The sequence below is a fragment of the Pinus tabuliformis genome, chromosome 5_1 (assembly GCF_031772625.1).
Source record: "Pinus tabuliformis cultivar Carrire ecotype Pingquan chromosome 5_1, CPIR1, whole genome shotgun sequence".
Classification (NCBI taxonomy): domain Eukaryota; kingdom Viridiplantae; phylum Streptophyta; class Pinopsida; order Pinales; family Pinaceae; genus Pinus; species Pinus tabuliformis.
In genome coordinates, this window is record NC_142305.1 from 545,753,585 (window position 1) to 545,772,939 (window position 19,355).

A 19,355-nucleotide genomic window follows, 5' to 3' on the forward strand; every position below is an offset into this window, starting at 1 on the left:
AAGGTTTTTGTCCCGCTTTTCTTCTCACCCATTATTCCAACCACAATAAACCACTGTGATTCCAAACACACATTTATTTGCACTCCTTCAGCTTGAAAACGCCCCTTGCCATCATTCTTTCATATTCCACCTAATATGCTGTTAACGATCCTTATCACCATTTGCCAAAACCACGCCATTTATTGGATAGGTTGGGTTGTTGACTCACAAAATGTCTCCACCTCACATAATTGTACGTAAAAGTGACGGCATTAATTTGTGTCAGTCCCCACCCAACACAGATCCGTGTCATTACTTTCCCTGTTCAGTACTTTGCCTATGGTGACATGAAAACTCCACCGATGCAATGTTTCCAGAATTCTAAATTAATTGTGGGGGCCCTGAAACAAGAGGTCAAGGAGAGGCGAACTGATCCCATTACAAATATTGCTTGGTAGCAATAATGCGATGTTTTGGAGCTAAAATCCGCCATGATTGCGAACCTATGCTCATTCTCAACTAAAATTATTTACTGTCCTGCAGTGACGGACTGCACTCATGCTATTAATATTAGAGAATCTCTAGTTGAGAGGACAACACGTATGGTGTTATGCGCAAGCATGGTATATATTCTTTTGATTTCCAATCTTTCGAGGCGTGGTGGTTCCTTTTGTGCTGTGCCAATTCATTTTTCTTGTAATTGTGTATATGGCATCTTTCAGGAGGGCCCCCATGTTCGCCACTATAAAGGTTCGGCCAGATGCGTATGTTGTTCCTTTTGCGGCTGATTTGATTAGGTTTCGGTGCAGATTATCGGCACATGGTCCCTCACAACATCCTGTTACTTTGTTAGTTAGCTGGTCATTGTTAGTTTGCCATAATGATGGCCTTTGCAGCTTAACATTTACTTTTGTATTGCCTCTGCAGCTTAACATTTACTTTTGTATTGATTTGAGTTTATATATTGAATTTTTTTAACATTTACTTTTGTATTGATTTGAGTTTATACATTGAATTTTTTTTATTGATTTGAGTTTATATATTGAATTTTTTTTATTGTATCAGTATGAAAATTTATCATAATTCACTTGTTAAATCTGCGGTGAGGACATGTAGGTTGATTTATGATCTTTATTCAAGGAAAACCATACTTGTTAGATACCTGTTTCCTTATTTTGGAGGAAGATTATCTCTTAGCCAAGCAAAAACCTAAATGGAAGAAAACAAGCTCTTAGCCAAGCAAAAACAATTTTACGGTTTTTCTTATGTCCAAGAAAGACCAACTCTTAGCCAAACAAAAACAATTTTATGACATACTCCAAGCCCTACTTAACTAGATTATAAATTAGGGAAATTAAATTCTCTTTTATATTTTAAAATCTACAAATATTTTTGGAATCTACCATCCATATACAAAGATAACCAACTCTCCACCTGGGCCCTTTCCAACATCTTATTACTCTGTTTGGTAACTGGTCATTGTTGGTTTGCCGTAATGATGTCCTCTGCTTTGTAACATTTGTATTAAGTTTAAGTTTATATAGTAGATTAACTTCACTCTTGTTTATCAAATTTTAAAATAACAATCACAGCACCATTAATGCAACTAAAACACCCGGTTCACTATTCATATTAATAAGATTTCGTGGAGCGATCTCGCTTTAATTTCACAAATTTAGAAATGCGGTGGATGATCACTTTCATTAAATGTTTAAGCAAACAAGAGAGAAGGATTAACCTGAAGAACCCAGAAAACTGATAGATATAAGTTGAGGTTCATCGGTGCAAATGAATAAGGAAAGTCGAGAGGTACAGCCTTTGATGCCAATCACTTCTGACTGCTGCTCTCTTTCTATAGAAATCTATGGGATTGGAAAGACATACACAAGTAAGGGAGCAGGCAACAGATGAACTGCGATCTGTATTTTTACATCTGAGATCTGAGGTCCCAGCAACAAAATCCGTACAGACTCAACCTCGACCAATAACATCTGTGGAGGAAATGGGGCCGTCAAATTTTGTGCAGCAGATCAAAGCCGACGCACCCGTAACGGTTAGAGGAGGAGATATTGTGTCAAGGAATCGTGTGCGATACAGAGAATGCCGAAAGAATCACGCTGCAAGCATTGGGGGCTACGCAGTGGATGGTTGCGCGGAATTTATGGGCAGCGGAGAGGAGGGAACGACCGCTGCCATGACTTGCGCAGCTTGCAATTGTCACCGCAACTTCCACAGGAGGGAAGATGGAAACGAGAACTTGTGCGAGTGCCATCGCATACGCGGGTGACAATTCCGCTATTTCCCATCTGTGGGGTTGTGTGAGCTACGCGTCCATTTCTATATTTATAGGGTTTGTTATTTGTAGATTTTAATTCTCAGTGTTCCAAACTGGTTTTTTCTTTCACGAGAAATCTATGTTGTGTATGAATTTGCATCGCAATTGACCTAGTTTTACCCATTCTGTGTACGATATCCATTTGATTTGTGGCTGATCACTTTTTTCATAGTTGACTACGAGAAAAATATTGAGATTTGTTAATGGTTTCTAATTGGAAGAAGATAAGCATTTGCTGGCTTTTTCTTCCGATTTTGTTTTCAAATTGCTGCGGATAGATTTGACCATTTGATCACTTTTTCGGTATATGGTGAAGTTGTTATGAATTCGAAGTTTTAAACTTGCAGAATTTTGTTCACAGATACATATTTCATTAAAATTGGAAAATTCCAGAATTTTGTTGATAGACACATTTCACGCTTTTTTTTAACGTACTTTAAAATTCTAAATCTACTGATGTATTCTTTACCGTCCAGATTTAATGAATTCTTTTCCATTACTATTAAATCACAGCAGATTTGATTGGTTAATATAGAATTATAAGACGACATGTTGCGTTATTTAGGATGTTGTACTTAATCTTATATGCCGAGTTGCTTAGCACTTATATCGAACAATATCTGTAAGGTTCTTCAAATTTTCAAAGTGCTAGGTGCTTATTTTGATGCGGAGATTATATTTATTAAAAAAAAATATCAGGGATTTATCTGTTATGTATTATTGAATTAACAATATTTATATTTTAACAGTATAGATGTGATAAAGATCATTGTGATAATTTATGAATGAAAACTTTAATGGGCAGAAAAGATATAAAAATATAAATGGTTTATTTTAATGTTTTTGATTCGCTAAAAAATTATTTAATATTTTATTTCTATGCTTTAAAAAGGTAAGAGAAGAGTTCTAAAATCACTATAATTTTGTCAAAAAAGATTAATAATCTGACGAATATTTGAAAAACTAAATTGATAATAAATGTGAATATAAAATTGAACTAATGTGAAAATTTTTATATCTATAATTTTTTGAAATTAAAATTTAATGTATATATATAAAATTAATCTCCGTAATTTTTGTATTTTGTTTTATTGTTTTTATGATTAAATATATATACCTAGTTTACTATATGATCATTTAAGAATAGCTTAATGATATTAGTACTTGGAAATTTATTTAATTTTGTAAAGAGTAGTCATTATGAACGATAAGACTGAGTTATTGCATTAAAATTGATTACTTGTGTGAATAGAATTTGGATAAGATAATTTTAATCATTCCTCTCAACTACTTAATAAACCAAATCAACTATATATATTTATTTATTTAATTAATTAAAATATCTTGATTATATATTTTTATATTAAAAAATATTTTATTTAATAAAATTTGGAAATTTATTTTTAAAAATTTTTATTTCTATTTTTTTATTCAAAATATTATAAAAACAATTTTTTATTAAAATTATTATTTTATTTATTTATTAATAATTCATATATATACATATATAATACAAAAACTTAAATTAATATAGGAAAGAAATCCACGGAGTTACCCAACACTCTCATTCTTTCCATTACCATAATGACAAACACTTATTTCTCCCATCTTAAGAACATTGAAGTGAGATAAATTATTCCTTAATACAGAAAAATAAAAATAAAAGTAACACACATTTTTGAGGCGAAAATATCTTTCCAACTAAATTATCTGGTTCTTACTTTTATTTCATATATATTTTTCTCTTTTATTAATAAATAACTTGTAATATGTTTCGTTTCAGAGTTCTACATTAAATTAATATAGGAAAGCAACCCACGGAGTTACTTAACACTCTCATTCATTCCATTACCATAATGACACGATCTTAATTTCTGCTCCCTTAAGAACATTGAAGTTATATAAATTACTCAATACAATACAGGAAAAAATACATATATATTTTTTAAAGGCAAAAATATATTTTTAATTAAATTATTTGATTAAAATTTAGGTAGATGTTAAAATTATCTGGTTAAAATCCAGCTCTGATTTTGTGAATTCTTAATAGGGGAGGTATTTAGCAACAGGAATTTAACCAATTGAGCTATCTTTTGAGCATTTCGTTTTAGAGTTTTAAACTCTTTGACTATATAATTTTTGTTTCACGGAAATATTTGCATTGTTGTTAGAGATTCCTGGAATAGTAGAACATTGTGTAATATTTTTTGATCCATCCAACATTTCAGATGGTAACTCCATCCATCATCAGGGACCAAAGACCCTTCTAATCCAATATTTTAAAAATTAAAAATTATACTTAATTTTATATTTTAATAAATATTAATTTTAGATTATTAATAATATTAATTTAATTATATAGTAAATTTAAAAAAGTGTCTTTAAAGATGTCGAATTAAAAATAATAAACATTATTATTTTTTTTCAATTTTTTTTCCAAGTTTAAAAATTTGTGCATTGGGTACCCAGTATAGACTCACTTAAGAGTGCAACAAACTCACCCTATTCTAGAGTATCACCATGTCAACTTACGAGAATGATGGGAGGACAACAACAGCTATTTTTTCCAACCACCAAAGCTAAACTCAATTGACAAAATTTTAAGCACAAGGGGAGAAATTCATCCACGGAAGCTAAACTCAATTTGGGCATTGGGCAATTAGTATAGACTCACTTAAGAGTGCAACAAACTTACTCTATTCTAGAGTGTCGACATGTCAACTTACTAGAGTGTTGGGAGGACAACAACTATTCTTTCCAACCAAATTGACAAAATTTTGGGCATTGGGTACTCCCAAGGGGAGAAAGCCATCCATCGAGGCTAAACTCAATTGACAATGTTTTTACTCAATTGACAATATTTTTCGGCATTGGGCACTGGAGGGAAGAAAGACAACGCAAGAGAGAGGTTCCTAGTACTATGATGGTACTAAACTAGCTTGACAATATTTTTACTCAATTGACAATATTTTTGGGCATTGGGTACCTAGGGGAAGAAAGACAATGCAAGAGGGAGGTTCCTAGTACTATGATGGTACTAAACTAGCCCTTAGTATAGACAAACTTAAGAGCACAACAAAGTTACTCTATTCTAGAGCATCTCTCCTACCTGTCAACCCTCAATATGGACTCACTTAAGGGTGCAATATAGTTACTCTATTCCAAAGAGTAAACATGTCAACTTATAAAACTTAAACCTAATAAGAAAGAATAATAATTATTCCTCCTAGCCACCCAATCTAAAGTAAAATAACAATGAGATAAAACAAAAACTTATAAATAATATATTAATAAATTAAAATAATTAAAATATTTTAATAGAATTTAAAAAATTTAATTATTAAAAAAAAACTTTGCGACATTCACTTGTATCACTCCTCCTTAATATCCAAACCCATCTTACATACCTAAATGCAATATAGCTTACTCCGCTTGTATAATCACAATAACTATGAATAACTATAGAATATATATAATCATAGTTTTACAAACAAGTGTTATATCTTAAAAATAATAAAAAATTAAATTTGTCTATAAAATAATTAATAATTTTCGACATATCATTTTGTATAAATAAATAAATTTTTTATTAATATATTTAATTTTTTTCGAGATATCATTTTGTATAAATATTTAAATTTTTTATTAATATATTTATTTTAGAATAATAGAAATATTATTTTGAATATTAATATAAAATGTTTATTAAAAAATTAAGAGTTATGTAAGTAAAAGATAATACTTTATGATATCTATTTTAAAAATATCATAAATATATATTTTCTTTAAAAAAAATATTATTAATATATTTATTTTTAAACTAATAAAAAAATAATAATTTTTTTTCAATATTTATAATTTATTATATCTCAAATTTAATTAAATATTTTTTATCCAATCATATTTTTAAATTAATAAATATTTATGTATGACTAAAGCGTATTTTGAATGTTAAGATAAAATTTTTATTAAGAAATTAAGTGAAGTGATTTCTATATCTATTTTAAAAATATAATAAATATATTTTTTTATTAAAAAAAAAAATATATTTCTAATTAGAAAATAAATACGAGTATGGAAATTTTTTTACTTCAATATTTATATAGAGGATGTTGTATAAACATGCATTTCTAAATGTATTAAAATTAAATATTACAATTCTTAAAAAAATTATAAAAAGTGTTTAAAAATTTGTATGCTATATGTTTAAAAGACAAAATGTTTCTTTCAATTAAATATTTTGTAAAATATATTTGAAAGACACTTTCCATTGTAATATTTGAAATCCCAAACTTAATTAAGTCTTTGACATTTTGTATAAATGTTTCAAAAAACACTCTAAGAAATTATAAATCTGTTTGTTTTGAGAAAATGTAGCAAATTGTAACATACCCTAGTAACCTCACATGAAAATGTAGAGAGTTAGAATTTTTTACACAAATTACCCACAAATAATTATCCAAATCACTATTCCACATTCCTCATTAACCATTAGATAGAATGTTCATTAGTGCATAAAGTAACTTTCAATATAAGACAGTAAGTTGCATAACCCTTAACAACCACTGTTGTAGTACTGTTGTAGTATATTAACATAACTTGTCTTATGAACCTTGCATCCAATTCACGATTCCCTTAACCAGATTAATTAATCAAATACTTGACATTATGATTATCACATCAGATAAGGAATCAACATCATCAAACTCACACAATAATCAATCACATCATTGAACACCGATATACCCTGGGAAGCCCGTAGGGTGAATACCGGCAAACGTTTAGTTTTATTATTAACTCCTGAGGGTGTTCACCCCTCAGTGTCTTATAAGAGAGTCCATCCCTTATCCATTTCTATAAGATATTACAATGAAATATCAATCAAAATACAACATAACTAGCTAAAAGCTATCAAAATGATCATGAAACCGTTTACCCACAAATGACCACTATTTGTATGCTTGTGATATGATTTTCCCATCAGTGGACCATCCTACAACTCATACTCATTAGAATGGACCATTAGTTCATATATGTCACAATGTTAAACATAATTGTCTTTTTCACAAAACACCATCCTTTCGCATCATTGATGTCATCAACAATCTTTGGTAGCATGACTAGATAAGTATTAATCAATCAGTAACTATTTTTTGAAAGTGACCTTTTAACATCTATTCATGTGCATACATGAGATGTAATTAGAATATGACAACATGCTTCTTCTTACAACATTATGCATGTATAAACAAATAATTATCAAGCATGTCAAAATAATTACCTCATTACTATGATCATTCTTGCACTAGCACACATTCATATCCAAAGGAAACTGTTGTAACCATCCATTTCACTTAAATGATACTAGAAACTTATCTTTGTTTTCCATGCATGTAATTAGATAAAAACTTATTCAAAGAGAGCTAGCCCCTTAACTTCTTCTTTGTGCATGTAACTAAGTAATCTTTCCAATACAATAGATGTTCCCTTCTAAGGGCAAGTGAACATAATAGAAATTATTCTCATGCATGCAAATGTAAATCACTTTTCGAAAAAACATCTTTCCAAGATAGATCTATTTACAAAATCTATTGTATGCAAAAAGACATGCATTGTTCTAAACCAGAACCAATGTGTTAGTCATTATTTCTTGCATGCGGATATATGTATTTTACAAAGGAAAGCTAGTACATTTATTCCAAGTAACTACTTGTTTTACTTTCCCTAATACTTACTCCTTTTTGCACACAATTCATATTTCTCTTTAAAAGATCTAACACAATAGTTCTACAAATCCATGTTTCTCTTTAAAATATCTAAGACAATAGTTATATCTTCATACATGTAATCAACTATGGTATTCAACTATTGTTTCTATGCTTCTGCATATGTGCATATGTGTTCTTTTCACATAGTTATTTTCAAGAACTCAACATAGTTTCTCTATTTTATGTACAAGTTCTCATGCATTTCTCTTCAAGAAAGTAGCATAATCAAAGTCCCATGCATTTGTTTTCATGAATGTATCATAATCAAAATTTCTTTGGGAATAAGAACTAAGATAACATTAATGTTAAATTTTTATGCAATAAACCATGCAATTAAATCAAACTATCCAATTTATAACACACAAGGCATTTATCTTTTTACCCATCAAAAGATGTAGCTTTTCCAAACTATTGCAAAGGAATTAATGCAATTAGCTTACCTTTTCTTCAACAAATAATTATGTCTTATAAACACATAAGGTAGTTATTAAACTACACGTTTCAAAAGGAAATCCCACTTTCCAAGAAAATAATTTAATTAAGTTTTCTGTTTTATTTTTTTACCACCCATGAAATTATTTCACAAGTTACCCTCTTTAATCTATATTCACTTCCAAGAAAATAACTTGGATAAGAAAAGGGCATGAATTATATATTTTCTTACATAAAAGGCATTTGCATTGTTATATAAAGAAAAGAAAGATTACTCATCTTTTAATGTTGCAAATATATTTATAATAACAATATTTTTCTATATATAGTAATAACAATCTTTATCTACATGTAGTGATATATTTTCTTTACCAAGAAAAATATATAAAAATCAATCTTTATCTACATGTAGTAATATATTTTCTTTACTAAGAAAACTAGTGTGAGTTTTGTGTAACCACAAAATCCAGATCATTTTCACTTATTTTCCATTTCAAGAAATCACAAATCTACTTAGTTTTTAACACACAAGATTCACATATAATATGTGTAATAAAATATGTGCAAGAATATTCATATTGTATCTTTTCTTTTCAAGAAATAGAATGTAAATAAAATATATACTTATCTTAACTGCAATACCCATGAACTGGAAAATGGTTTGGTCTCAACGAAGGCCAGGTAAACTGAAGCTGATTGAGCAACTCTGCATGTATATTCTTTCTGCTTGAGCCTTTTAATTGATATCCTTGGGAATACAAAATATACCCATGTGTACATCGAGACTCGTTGCTTCTTCGTAGGTGCCTCTTCTTCCAAGCGCCATGAAATGGGTTCTGGCTTCGACCAGATTCAGAAATAACTGCTTCTAGTGTTGAAATTCCAAATGCACTATTGCCTTGATGGGCCCCAACCTAGGTTCAACGTTAATTAGCCAAGGAGATCTCTACACTACTGGCCCTTTTGACATCAATCTATGGGGTGTGGACTGAAGTCTCACCCGAAGTAGTATCGGGGGATGCACAAACCAAGTTTCTGCACCCTAAGATAGTTTTGATGTTGTTTATACCCTAACCCTTCCTTCGTGCAGACTGATAAGCCCTTCCAGGCTTATCAATATACTTCTCTTATTCAGCTTCGAGACCTTCGTGAAGGTCAGCGATCATCCTTCGTGTACCCTAAATAGGCAATTCAGATTCTTACACGAATCTGTAATTACCCTTTCTTCTGTGTCTACACAGATTAGCTTAAGTATTGGATAACTTCAACATGTATTATGATTATCTTTGCATAAATAGATATTCTTACTTGTGTTCATATGACAAAGTAAAACACATATTTCGCACATCAATATAGCATTAAATCGTAAACCTAGTATTCAACATAACATAACTGTATACATTCATAATGGAGGTAAAATAGCTTATACACAGATGTCTCTAGAATAATTATCTTTATTGATGGTTCAAATCTTCAATACAGAATCTAACTTCCCTATGCACATAGCTACAGGGGTCCATGTACTCAGCTGTGGACTTCTAACCTAGGCCTCTCTACACTAAACTGTAGAGCCTTTTTCTATGTTAATACTCTTCTCTCTTAGCCCTCACAATCCCATTAAATCAATCAATTTCCCAAAAAATTACTAAGAAATTAATTGGCTTAGACTCTTCTAAGACTTCCTTTTTATACAATTCCATGGTCCACAAAAAAAGGGTGGATCTCATCAAGCCAACACAAGTTACCTAAACTAAGGTCAGAAACCCTTTTTGACTCTTTACATCTTCGTGCTTCGCGTGTGGAGACTTTACATTCTTTAGACAAAACTTGGGCCTTTAGTCCAAAAACTTGGGTTTTTAACCCAAAGTTTACCCTAGCGGACCCGTTCCCAACAGGCCCCCAACACAAATCTAGTGACTTGCCTTGAGCCATTTGGCCAGTGTGGAGATCTTGTCGTGAAGACCTCCTAGCTATACTTTGACTACTGCAACCTCGACGGTACACTGTGTCGCCGTCTACTTCAACTTCTCTACCAACTGCTTCATCATTGGTCCTGCACTATCCGCCTATATCTTCTGCTTTGTTTCTTGCAGACTAGCCAGTTTCCCTTTAATAGTGGTCATGAGCACATATGCTTTGTCTAGCCAAGGCCCCAACCTAGCCTTCACTACTGCCTCTTTGCGTTGTGCTGCGTCCACCTTGTCCTTGAGTATGTTGCTTCCTATAGCTTCACCAACCTCTCTGTGATGGAGATGGTGCACACCATCGCTTTAAGCTCGTCGTACCTCTACTGCAGTTCCCGTGCCTCAATTTCTAGCCTCTGTAGGTTGGGATCTTCCTGCAGACTAGTAACTACTTTAAGCGCCTGCTCAAAGAGTGTAGTGAAATCCTTCACTGTGGTATCAAAAGCTAAATGACATCTTTGACAGCGGTCTTATGGTACTCTCTGACTTGTGTTGGAGTTAAAGGCTGGGCCCTTAACTCAATTTCTGTGATCTTAAGGTTCAGTTCAAACTGAACCTTAGCCAGCTCCATTCGCGCGTTGCACACACCTTCAGCGAGATTCTGCCTTCTTGTGTTAACTGGGACATCTTCTGGGATGTTCAGCTTGGGAACAGTCCAGCATGCCTCAACTAAACTACCACAGCTGTTGTGTGCTCATTCTTTTCTGTAACCTTCTTAAGAAGATCAACCGCGGATGTATTTTCTACGAACATACGTACATTGTTCACCTTCTGCTCACTGATAAAACTCAAGGCGTGTTGTTCCCGAGCTCGTAGTTCTGCGATCACACCATCCTACAGGGTGTGAAGGGCTTCACTTGGAAGCACCACCAAGTTTAATCGGACTTTCTTGAGAGTGCTGACAGTGGCCTTGTCAGCCTCTATTTATATGGTTAATGATCCGTCCAGAAACGAGACAGCCCGGGAATCCATGGAGTGGACCATCTTTGTTGCATCTAAGGTTCCATGCACCAAACTACTCGATGTCATGCTGCCCACCTACACTGGTTTGCATCTGAGTAGCCTGGATCTGCAGCTCACATAGGCCAGTTTGAATGGAGAGCAAGGCCTTTTTTTGCTACTGCTCAAACTGTTGCAGTAGTTCCGCGGTGGCGTCCCTCACTGTATCGCTGATGTCATTCAAATAAACCTCTGTCAAGGTGATTGGGTCAAGGGATGATTTGATGGCCCTGGAATTATTCTACAGCCCAAATTTCTCCTACTCCCTTATGCATTTAACCCAGAATGACATAGTCTCCCAGTCTGCTCCTCCCTTTTCTGAGCACTACTCCTCCTCCTTTGTCTGTGTAGAAGGTGAATTATGACTCCTATCAGAGTCACACTCTTCCTCTTCTTCCTCCCCTTTTTCCCACTTTTTGGCAATGCTCTTTGCTTGGTCTTTGTCCTCAGCTTCCTTCCTCCTTCTTATGGCCAATTACTCCATCTTTAACCTGACCACTTCCTTCTTTTGCTTCACGACAGACTTACTAGACCCAACTCATAAGTCTGAGGCCATACATGACTTTACTGGCTAACTCTCCAGGACTGCAACGATTAAATAATTCGGCACCAGGTATGGAGGATCATAGTATTTTTGTCCTAGGTCCTTCCACGCTCTGATGGAAACACGGTGGAAGTTCGCCTTGAACTTCGAATATTCAGACAACTGCTCAAACATAGTTGGTGAGAGACACGACTTACGGTTGATTGCAGTGTGGATCCTTGATTCCATGAGGATCCAAAATATTTTACTATCCTTGACCCTTTGGGGGTCCTTCATGGCCCAGAGCGAAGTGAACTTTGTTGCTTCTAGAAGATCTGCTGCAATTGGAGGAAATTGATTATCCTCTACTAAATCCCACACAACCAGTATAATTGACAGCAACAACCATGCATAATGGAAGGTCTCGCTTTGGTCTTGCACTTTTTTGCAGTTTGCGAGGAACTTGTTGCAAAAGTAGTGTACCCATTTCAATTGTATGCCCTCCGCACACTAATCCACTTAAGACACTACTAGTACTGGCACTTCATCTGCCTGACACTTCATTTGCCTGACACTTCATCATTATTTTTCCTGCCAAGATCTGAATGGCTACTTTAACTACGGGGTCGGTTATGTTGGAAATGTAGTAGCCACATGGCTTCTTGGCAAGCTTGAACTTTCCCTTCATTCATTCAGCAAGGTTGTGCTCACCTATCTTTCTGCCAAATGCCATGGCCGGATTCAAGCCTGACTGTGGGAGCAAAGTGATCCTATAGATGAGCATGTCAGTGATCGATATCGGTTCCCCTAACCATAGGCACCCATCATGCACTAAGCATAAAAACTGGTTGATCGCTATCAAAGTTATGGGCATGCAGTTGTAATGCAGCATCCATAGCAGGTTCAATAGTCCTACCTTGTCCACCCCTTTTATCCACTATCTTGGCTCTAGTGCAGTCACACCAAAGTCTTAATAGAAGACGTGGTGCATGAATGTATCAGTCGCCAGGTGGGGAAAGCACTTTGTATCTGCCAAATCCCAATACTCTAGCTTTAAATGGTAGACTCGCGCCAGGTGCAGACCTTCAAATGTGATTTTGTGTGACAACAATGGTGTGAAAAGTGTGATTTTGTTCTCATCAATTTCCTTTGGTACCTTCACCTCGCCTCGCCACGAAGGGACGTATTCTGGTAGCTTGGAGATAGGGTTTGCCCCCTCAACGTCGATGTCTTCTACCCCCATATCAACATCTTCCATGCCCACATCGATGTCTTCTATGTCCTCATCTAGTTCTAGGTCTACTATCTTGCCCTTCTCTCGTGCAATGGGATTTTATTTCTTTGGGTGTTTTCTTGGCGATGCGCGCACTGGTTGTGCCACTTTGTGCTTATCCTTCTTTGGTTTTGGACCCTCTCTAGTCATCGTAGGCCTTGGCCTAGGTGACCTTGGCAATTTGGGTACTTCTGCAGGTACCTCTACACTCGCTACCTCCGGGGTAGCTCCTTTAGCTGCCATCACTTCTCCAACACTTGCGGTCTCCATGGGTGCTGACATGATGCTAGTTAAGAGCTCTTGAGTTTTCTTCGAAAATTTCTCAAACAATGAACTCAATATTAAAGCATCAAAATAGTTAAGGTTCATGCGTGACTGATAGCTCAACACCTCAATTATGAAAAATGCCAACTGTTTTTCATTTGGCAGCCATCTGTAATTTATAGGAAATTTCGAATTTGAATCCGACTCTTCCCCGCAAAATTTGTTCATCAATGCTAGATTACCAGTACCTTTTCAAAGATCTTGCTCTTAAATTCCAACTTAATCACCACCCCTCTGCTCCATTTAGTTGTTTTCCCACTGTCAAATCATGAACAGTGACCATAACGGTCACTTTCTGGCTGCCCTGTGCAGTGTCTCCTTCAATAGCACATCTCCCTTTGCACTTCTACTAACACTGTGACAATCCTCCATTCTGCGTAGTTCCCTAATCACGCAACTCTAAACTCGGGCAATGTAGTTTATAGTCCTGCACCTCCTTTCCATTGCCTAGAGTGCTAAGACTATGCTTCCACCATATAGGCATCTAGCCGGATCCACGGTGTATAGCTTCAATTGGCTACCATTTACCTTCCTTGGGAATGACTCTCCATTCAACTTCACCAACTAAACTACTCCACCATCGGTAATCTCCTTGATGAGAGAGGGCCCCACCCAATGCATCTGAAAATTTTGTGGAAATTTATTAAAATTGTTTCCATATAATAACACTAAATCATTTACCTTGAAGGTGCGTAGTTTGATGTGATGATCATGCCATGCCTTTTCATGCTCCTTTTGAACTTGCTGATGGAATCTAGCCAAAAACCTATCTTCTTCTAGTTTTGTCAGTTGCATGAGCCTTTCTTCCAGGGCTCCACGATCCGCCATTCCTGTGAATGCCGCAATGCGTAAAATAGGTACAATGTATTCCATTGGCATCATAGCTTCAATGCCATAAAACAGCTTGAAAGGTGTTTGTCTAGTTAGCTTCTTACAAGGTGTTATGTAAACCCATAGCACTGCAGATACGCGCACATCCCATTCATTTCTTTGTACATTGCAAACCTTCGTCAACATGCCCTCAAGTATCTTATTAAATGCTTCTACTATCCCATTAGCCTATGGGTGATATGGCATCCTCCTCTTATGGTAAACCTAAAATTCCTCTGTCAATGCACTGAACGTTTCATTAGGAAAATGCATACCACAATCGCTCATCAAAATTTTAAGACAACCAAACCTCGTCAACACATATTCAAAGACGAATTTTGATGTTTTTTCACTTTTACATTCCTTCACAGGTGGCACATCTACCCATCTGGTTAAATACTCAGTTGCGGTGATGATGTACTGCGCACCCGTCTTCTTTCCTGGAGGTTGAATTGGTCCTACAAAGTCAATCGCCCACTTCTCGAATGGGTGTAACGATATCTGCAAATTGAGAGCCATCTCATCCCTCTATGATGGTCTGTTAGTCCTTTGGCATGCATCACATGCCCACAATATACTTTTAAATCCTTATGCAGTGTTGGCCACCACAACCTAGCAAATAGAATCTTCTGTGTTATTGATTTTCCCACATAATGTCCTCCCGCGACTCCTCCATGAGCCTCAACGAGGATGTTGTTTCATTCAAATTCTGGCACATAATGTCGCAGTATTTCATTTGATCCCATTTTATACAAGTTCCCGACAATGACAGAAAAGTTTATCGTGCGCACCACCAATTCCTTCTTTTGTTGGCTAGTATATCATTCTAGAGCTATTCCCATCGTCAGGAAGTGTATAATGTCTTCAAAGTGACTATCTGCGATGCACATCGCAAAGAGCTACGCATGAGGTAGTCCTTCCTCCAAATTAGTAGGCTCCTCTCCTATTTCGATGCGCGACAGATGATCCGATCCGACATTCAATCATCCTGGTTTCACAATAAGCTTTAAATCATATTCTGGAAATAGCAACAACCATCTGCATATTCCCCCCCCCCAAACAGAGGCTTTTTTACCAAGTACTTCAATGCAGAATGGTCCATATACATCTTAAAATGTGTGCCTAGTAAGTAGTGCCTAAACTTCTAGAGCACATATACCATAGCCAGAACTTCATGCTCTGTCATTCAATAATTCTTCTCTGCTTTAGATAGCTTCCTACTTGCAAACACTATAGGTTGATCCAATTCTCCCTCACCGGCCTATGTTAGTACTACTCCTAGCGTAATACATGACACATCCACATGCACATGAAATTCCTTCTTGCAATCTGGGAAGACTAGGATTGTCGCGGTGACCATTTTCTCTTTTAGTACATCCAAGCTCCTTTGACATTCTTCATTCCAACAGAATGCAGCATCCTTTTTTAACAGTTTCTCCATTGGTGTGGTAATCTGGGCATAGCTTTTGATGAACTTTCTATAGTACCCTATATGCCCCAACATTACGTGCAACTGTTTCACACTTGTTGGTGACTCCAAACTGATTATAGCTACGATCTTCGTAGGGTCTACCATCAAGCCCTGTTTGCATACCACGTGACCCAACAAGATCCCAAAAGGGACAGAAAACAAACATTTATTCAAATTAAGTGCAATTTGTTACCTCCAGCATGTATCCAACATCAAGCACAGACTTGCTACATGGCGCTTTACCGGGCCAAACTCTATCCAATTGTCAAGGTATACCTCTAGAAATTTGTGAATGAAATCTTTAAATGCTATGATGACTACGTTCGAGAAGATCGCCGAAACATTCTTTAGCCAAAAAGGCATCACAATATACTGGAAGCATCGCCATTCAATCGCAAAGGTCATCTTACTTCTATCCTCCAGCACGATCTTAATTTGATGGTACCCTAAGAACCCATTAGTAAATCAATATGCTTCCTTGTTGGCAACATTATCCAGCACCTAAATAGTGAATGAAGTTGGGAAAGGATCATGCACACAAGCGTCATTCAACTTTCTGAGATCTACGTATATCCATATCTCATCCTTCTATTTCTTGACCTGAACTACCATTGGGCTTACCCACTCAGACTCTTCTACTGGTTCAATGATGCCTGCTACAAACATTTTATCCAACTCCAAGCCGACCCTTTCTTTATACTTCGGGTTGAGGCGATAAGGCCTTTGCTTAACTAGCTTTGCATCTGATTTTAGAGTGATCTTCATGACAACCGAGTTATCGATTAACCCTTTCAGATTTAAAAACTTCATAGGGAACATATCTTGATATTCACGGAGCACTTCAGTGACCTTATCTATTGTTGCATCATTTGAGTAGTCCCCAACATTTGCAAACTTTGGCTCTACTTCCATGCTAATGTTTACCTATCTAGTTTTGAGCAGCACAGCGATGTCTAGATTCTCTAGTTGTGGTCCTTCAACTTTGTGGTGACCTTCAGTCTCTCGAATGTTAATCTTCCTTGGGTATTCGTCTTATTCTTCCGTTGTCACATTCTAGCACTCCATCGCATGGCTCAGCTGGGTAGTCAAATCAGGTTGAATCAAATCTATAGGATCCTACGGTATCCTAAAGATCGTTGCCTTAATCTCCTGCAATGCTTCATCAATACATTCAAATCCATCCTCAAAGCTGAGCGTGATAAAAAATCCTTGGCGCAAAAGATCCCATTGTTCAGTGCCATGGTGGAGCTCTCTCTCCAAGTACCAATTCATTGGTATAACATCCAAGGTATGCAAAATAAATGTACCCACTCTAGCTGAGGCTTTGCTCCATACACTTCAATCCTTTTGGCCAAATGGTTGCGTGGGTCATTCCTCCTATCATATTTTTCTATTAGCTGCACTTGTGGGTGACGAAACCACACTCTCATCATCTTTCTGTACACGCACCAATCATCAAAACTATCCTTGTGTGTGCCCCACTATCTCATAGGCATAGCACGTAGTGCCCAATCCAAGGCCTAGAAGCGATGCCTCTCTGGAACTTCTTTCTTGAATGCATCTAAAAAGTTATCGACATCAGTTAAACCATCATAGTAAGGGAAATTTCTTACCTTTGATGATACACATCGCAATGACATGGTCATCATATTACAACGTAGTGTAGATACTTCATGTAGTTGGTTTGGCTAGTGCTCCAACTCTTTGTCTAAATCTGATGTGCAGGAACTTTCGCAGTCCCATGCAATACACCCATCTGCTATCAGATTCGCCCAATCCTAATCTCATGTCATTATCTTGTAAATCTGGTCCAAATCATCATCAATTTCACAATCGTGGACCGGTTCAGTATAGCACAGTCCTTCTCCATGGTCCAGGGGCACCACTACGCAGAGCAATTTCTTCTCAAATATCATCTTCCTCTTCTTCAAAATGATTACCCCATTAATGTCAGTGCCCCAATCGATCCCAAGGAGTGCGACGTAGGTATTGTTGTCATCCACAATCTCTATTACTTCAAAATTAGCTAATGTGCTCGCACCCTCAATACCAACCGTTATTCCCTGAAATCTTCCCATGGGGATGATTTTCTACTGATTCGCTATCCTTAACTAAATTGGAGACCACTGTAGTGTAGGTCTCCCCATCCTTTCCCATGTTTGTCTAGGAAAAAGAGTCGTGTCCAACCCCAGATCTAGAATAACTTGATCCATCTCATATTCTCTTATCTACATAGTGAGCCTCATCTCATGCCTCGTTCTCACCTTATGCCTACCAATCTTCCTCACTACGCATGGTCTGTTAGTAGCATTTTCCTTCCCAGTGCACCTATTGGTTAGCTCCTACAGTCCCTTCACAGCCTTGCTATCGCGCATCAGTTTCATATAGGTTTCTAAGAAAGTAGTAATCATGGACCGGTCTATTTCTTTAGTCGGCTTCTGCTAACTTCTTGAGGTAGAGGCCTTAGCGAAGCTTTTCTTCTCTTCCATAAATGTTTCTCTTTCATGTTCTAGATCAAACCCGTTCTCTTTTTCTGGTGCTTTGTGGACCCACTCACCTTCTTTAGGCTTCTTCCCCTTATCTTCACCAGTCGTCGCTCCACTCCATAGCATAATGTTTACCTTAGGATCTTCCTCGTGAGGCTCAACCCTCATCATCTGCATGTTTTGAGTTGGTTGTTGAGGCTACGCCCCCTTTTCACGTATCCTAGTTAATAATATAGGGAAATCCTCCTTCACGTGGTCAAACTGAGTATAATAGTGGCATGACAAACGCGCCGGATTCGAGCAGTCTCATGTGTAGTGTCCTAGTCCCCCACAGTTGTAACAAATGACCTGCCCTCGACCTCTACCAGGTCCTTCTCCACCTCGGCCTTGTCTGCACCCTTGATACTCACCTCGCGCTCCCCCATCAACTTGGTCCGGAGGCCGGGTTTCTACTTGCACCCTATATGCAAGCGTTCTATCCATAATTAATTCATAACTACAACAATTGCACTCATCATGACCCACCAATTGACAGAAGTTGTAGAAGAGTTGTTGTGGTGTGTGTTTGAATTTCTGCAGCAAATGGCAATTGTCTATCGCATGTTTTCTAGCTACTTGATAGATTGAACACCATAGTGAGGGCCCTATACTTGGACCTTCTAGAGCTTCTAGCCTTAGAGGCATTGGTCCTCCTGATGCAACATAATTTGCGAAAACTGGACAATGATCTTTGTCATGCCCCTAGATTTTTCACTTCAGGCACCAAATTTCTTCATGCACCTCGGGCTGAGCTATTCTATCTTTCTTTAGACTCTACATTTCTAGGCAAAGGTTCTGCAACTACACATGAATCTATTGAACCCCCCGATTAGCATCTTGCATCAATGCTTCATGCAATCTCATCGCAATTTCCAGGGCTTCCGCTTGGGTC

The 19,355-nt window shown here is 36.4% G+C and overlaps 1 protein-coding gene across 1 annotated transcript; it reads left to right on the top strand.

Annotated features, from left to right (window-relative positions):
- Window positions 1-1,604: 1,604 nt before the first annotated feature.
- LOC149165957 (zinc-finger homeodomain protein 3-like) lies at window positions 1,605-2,437 on the top strand. The gene has a single exon (XM_089431232.1). It carries the CDS (start codon window positions 1,844-1,846, stop codon window positions 2,264-2,266), a length of 423 nt encoding a protein of 140 aa, XP_089287358.1. The 5' UTR covers window positions 1,605-1,843; the 3' UTR covers window positions 2,267-2,437.
- Window positions 2,438-19,355: the final 16,918 nt, after the last annotated feature.

Excerpts from the sequence above, each read along its gene's own strand:
- LOC149165957 (XM_089431232.1), top strand. The coding sequence starts at position 1,844 with ATGGGATTGGAAAGACATACACAAGTAAGGGAGCAGGCAACAGATGAA.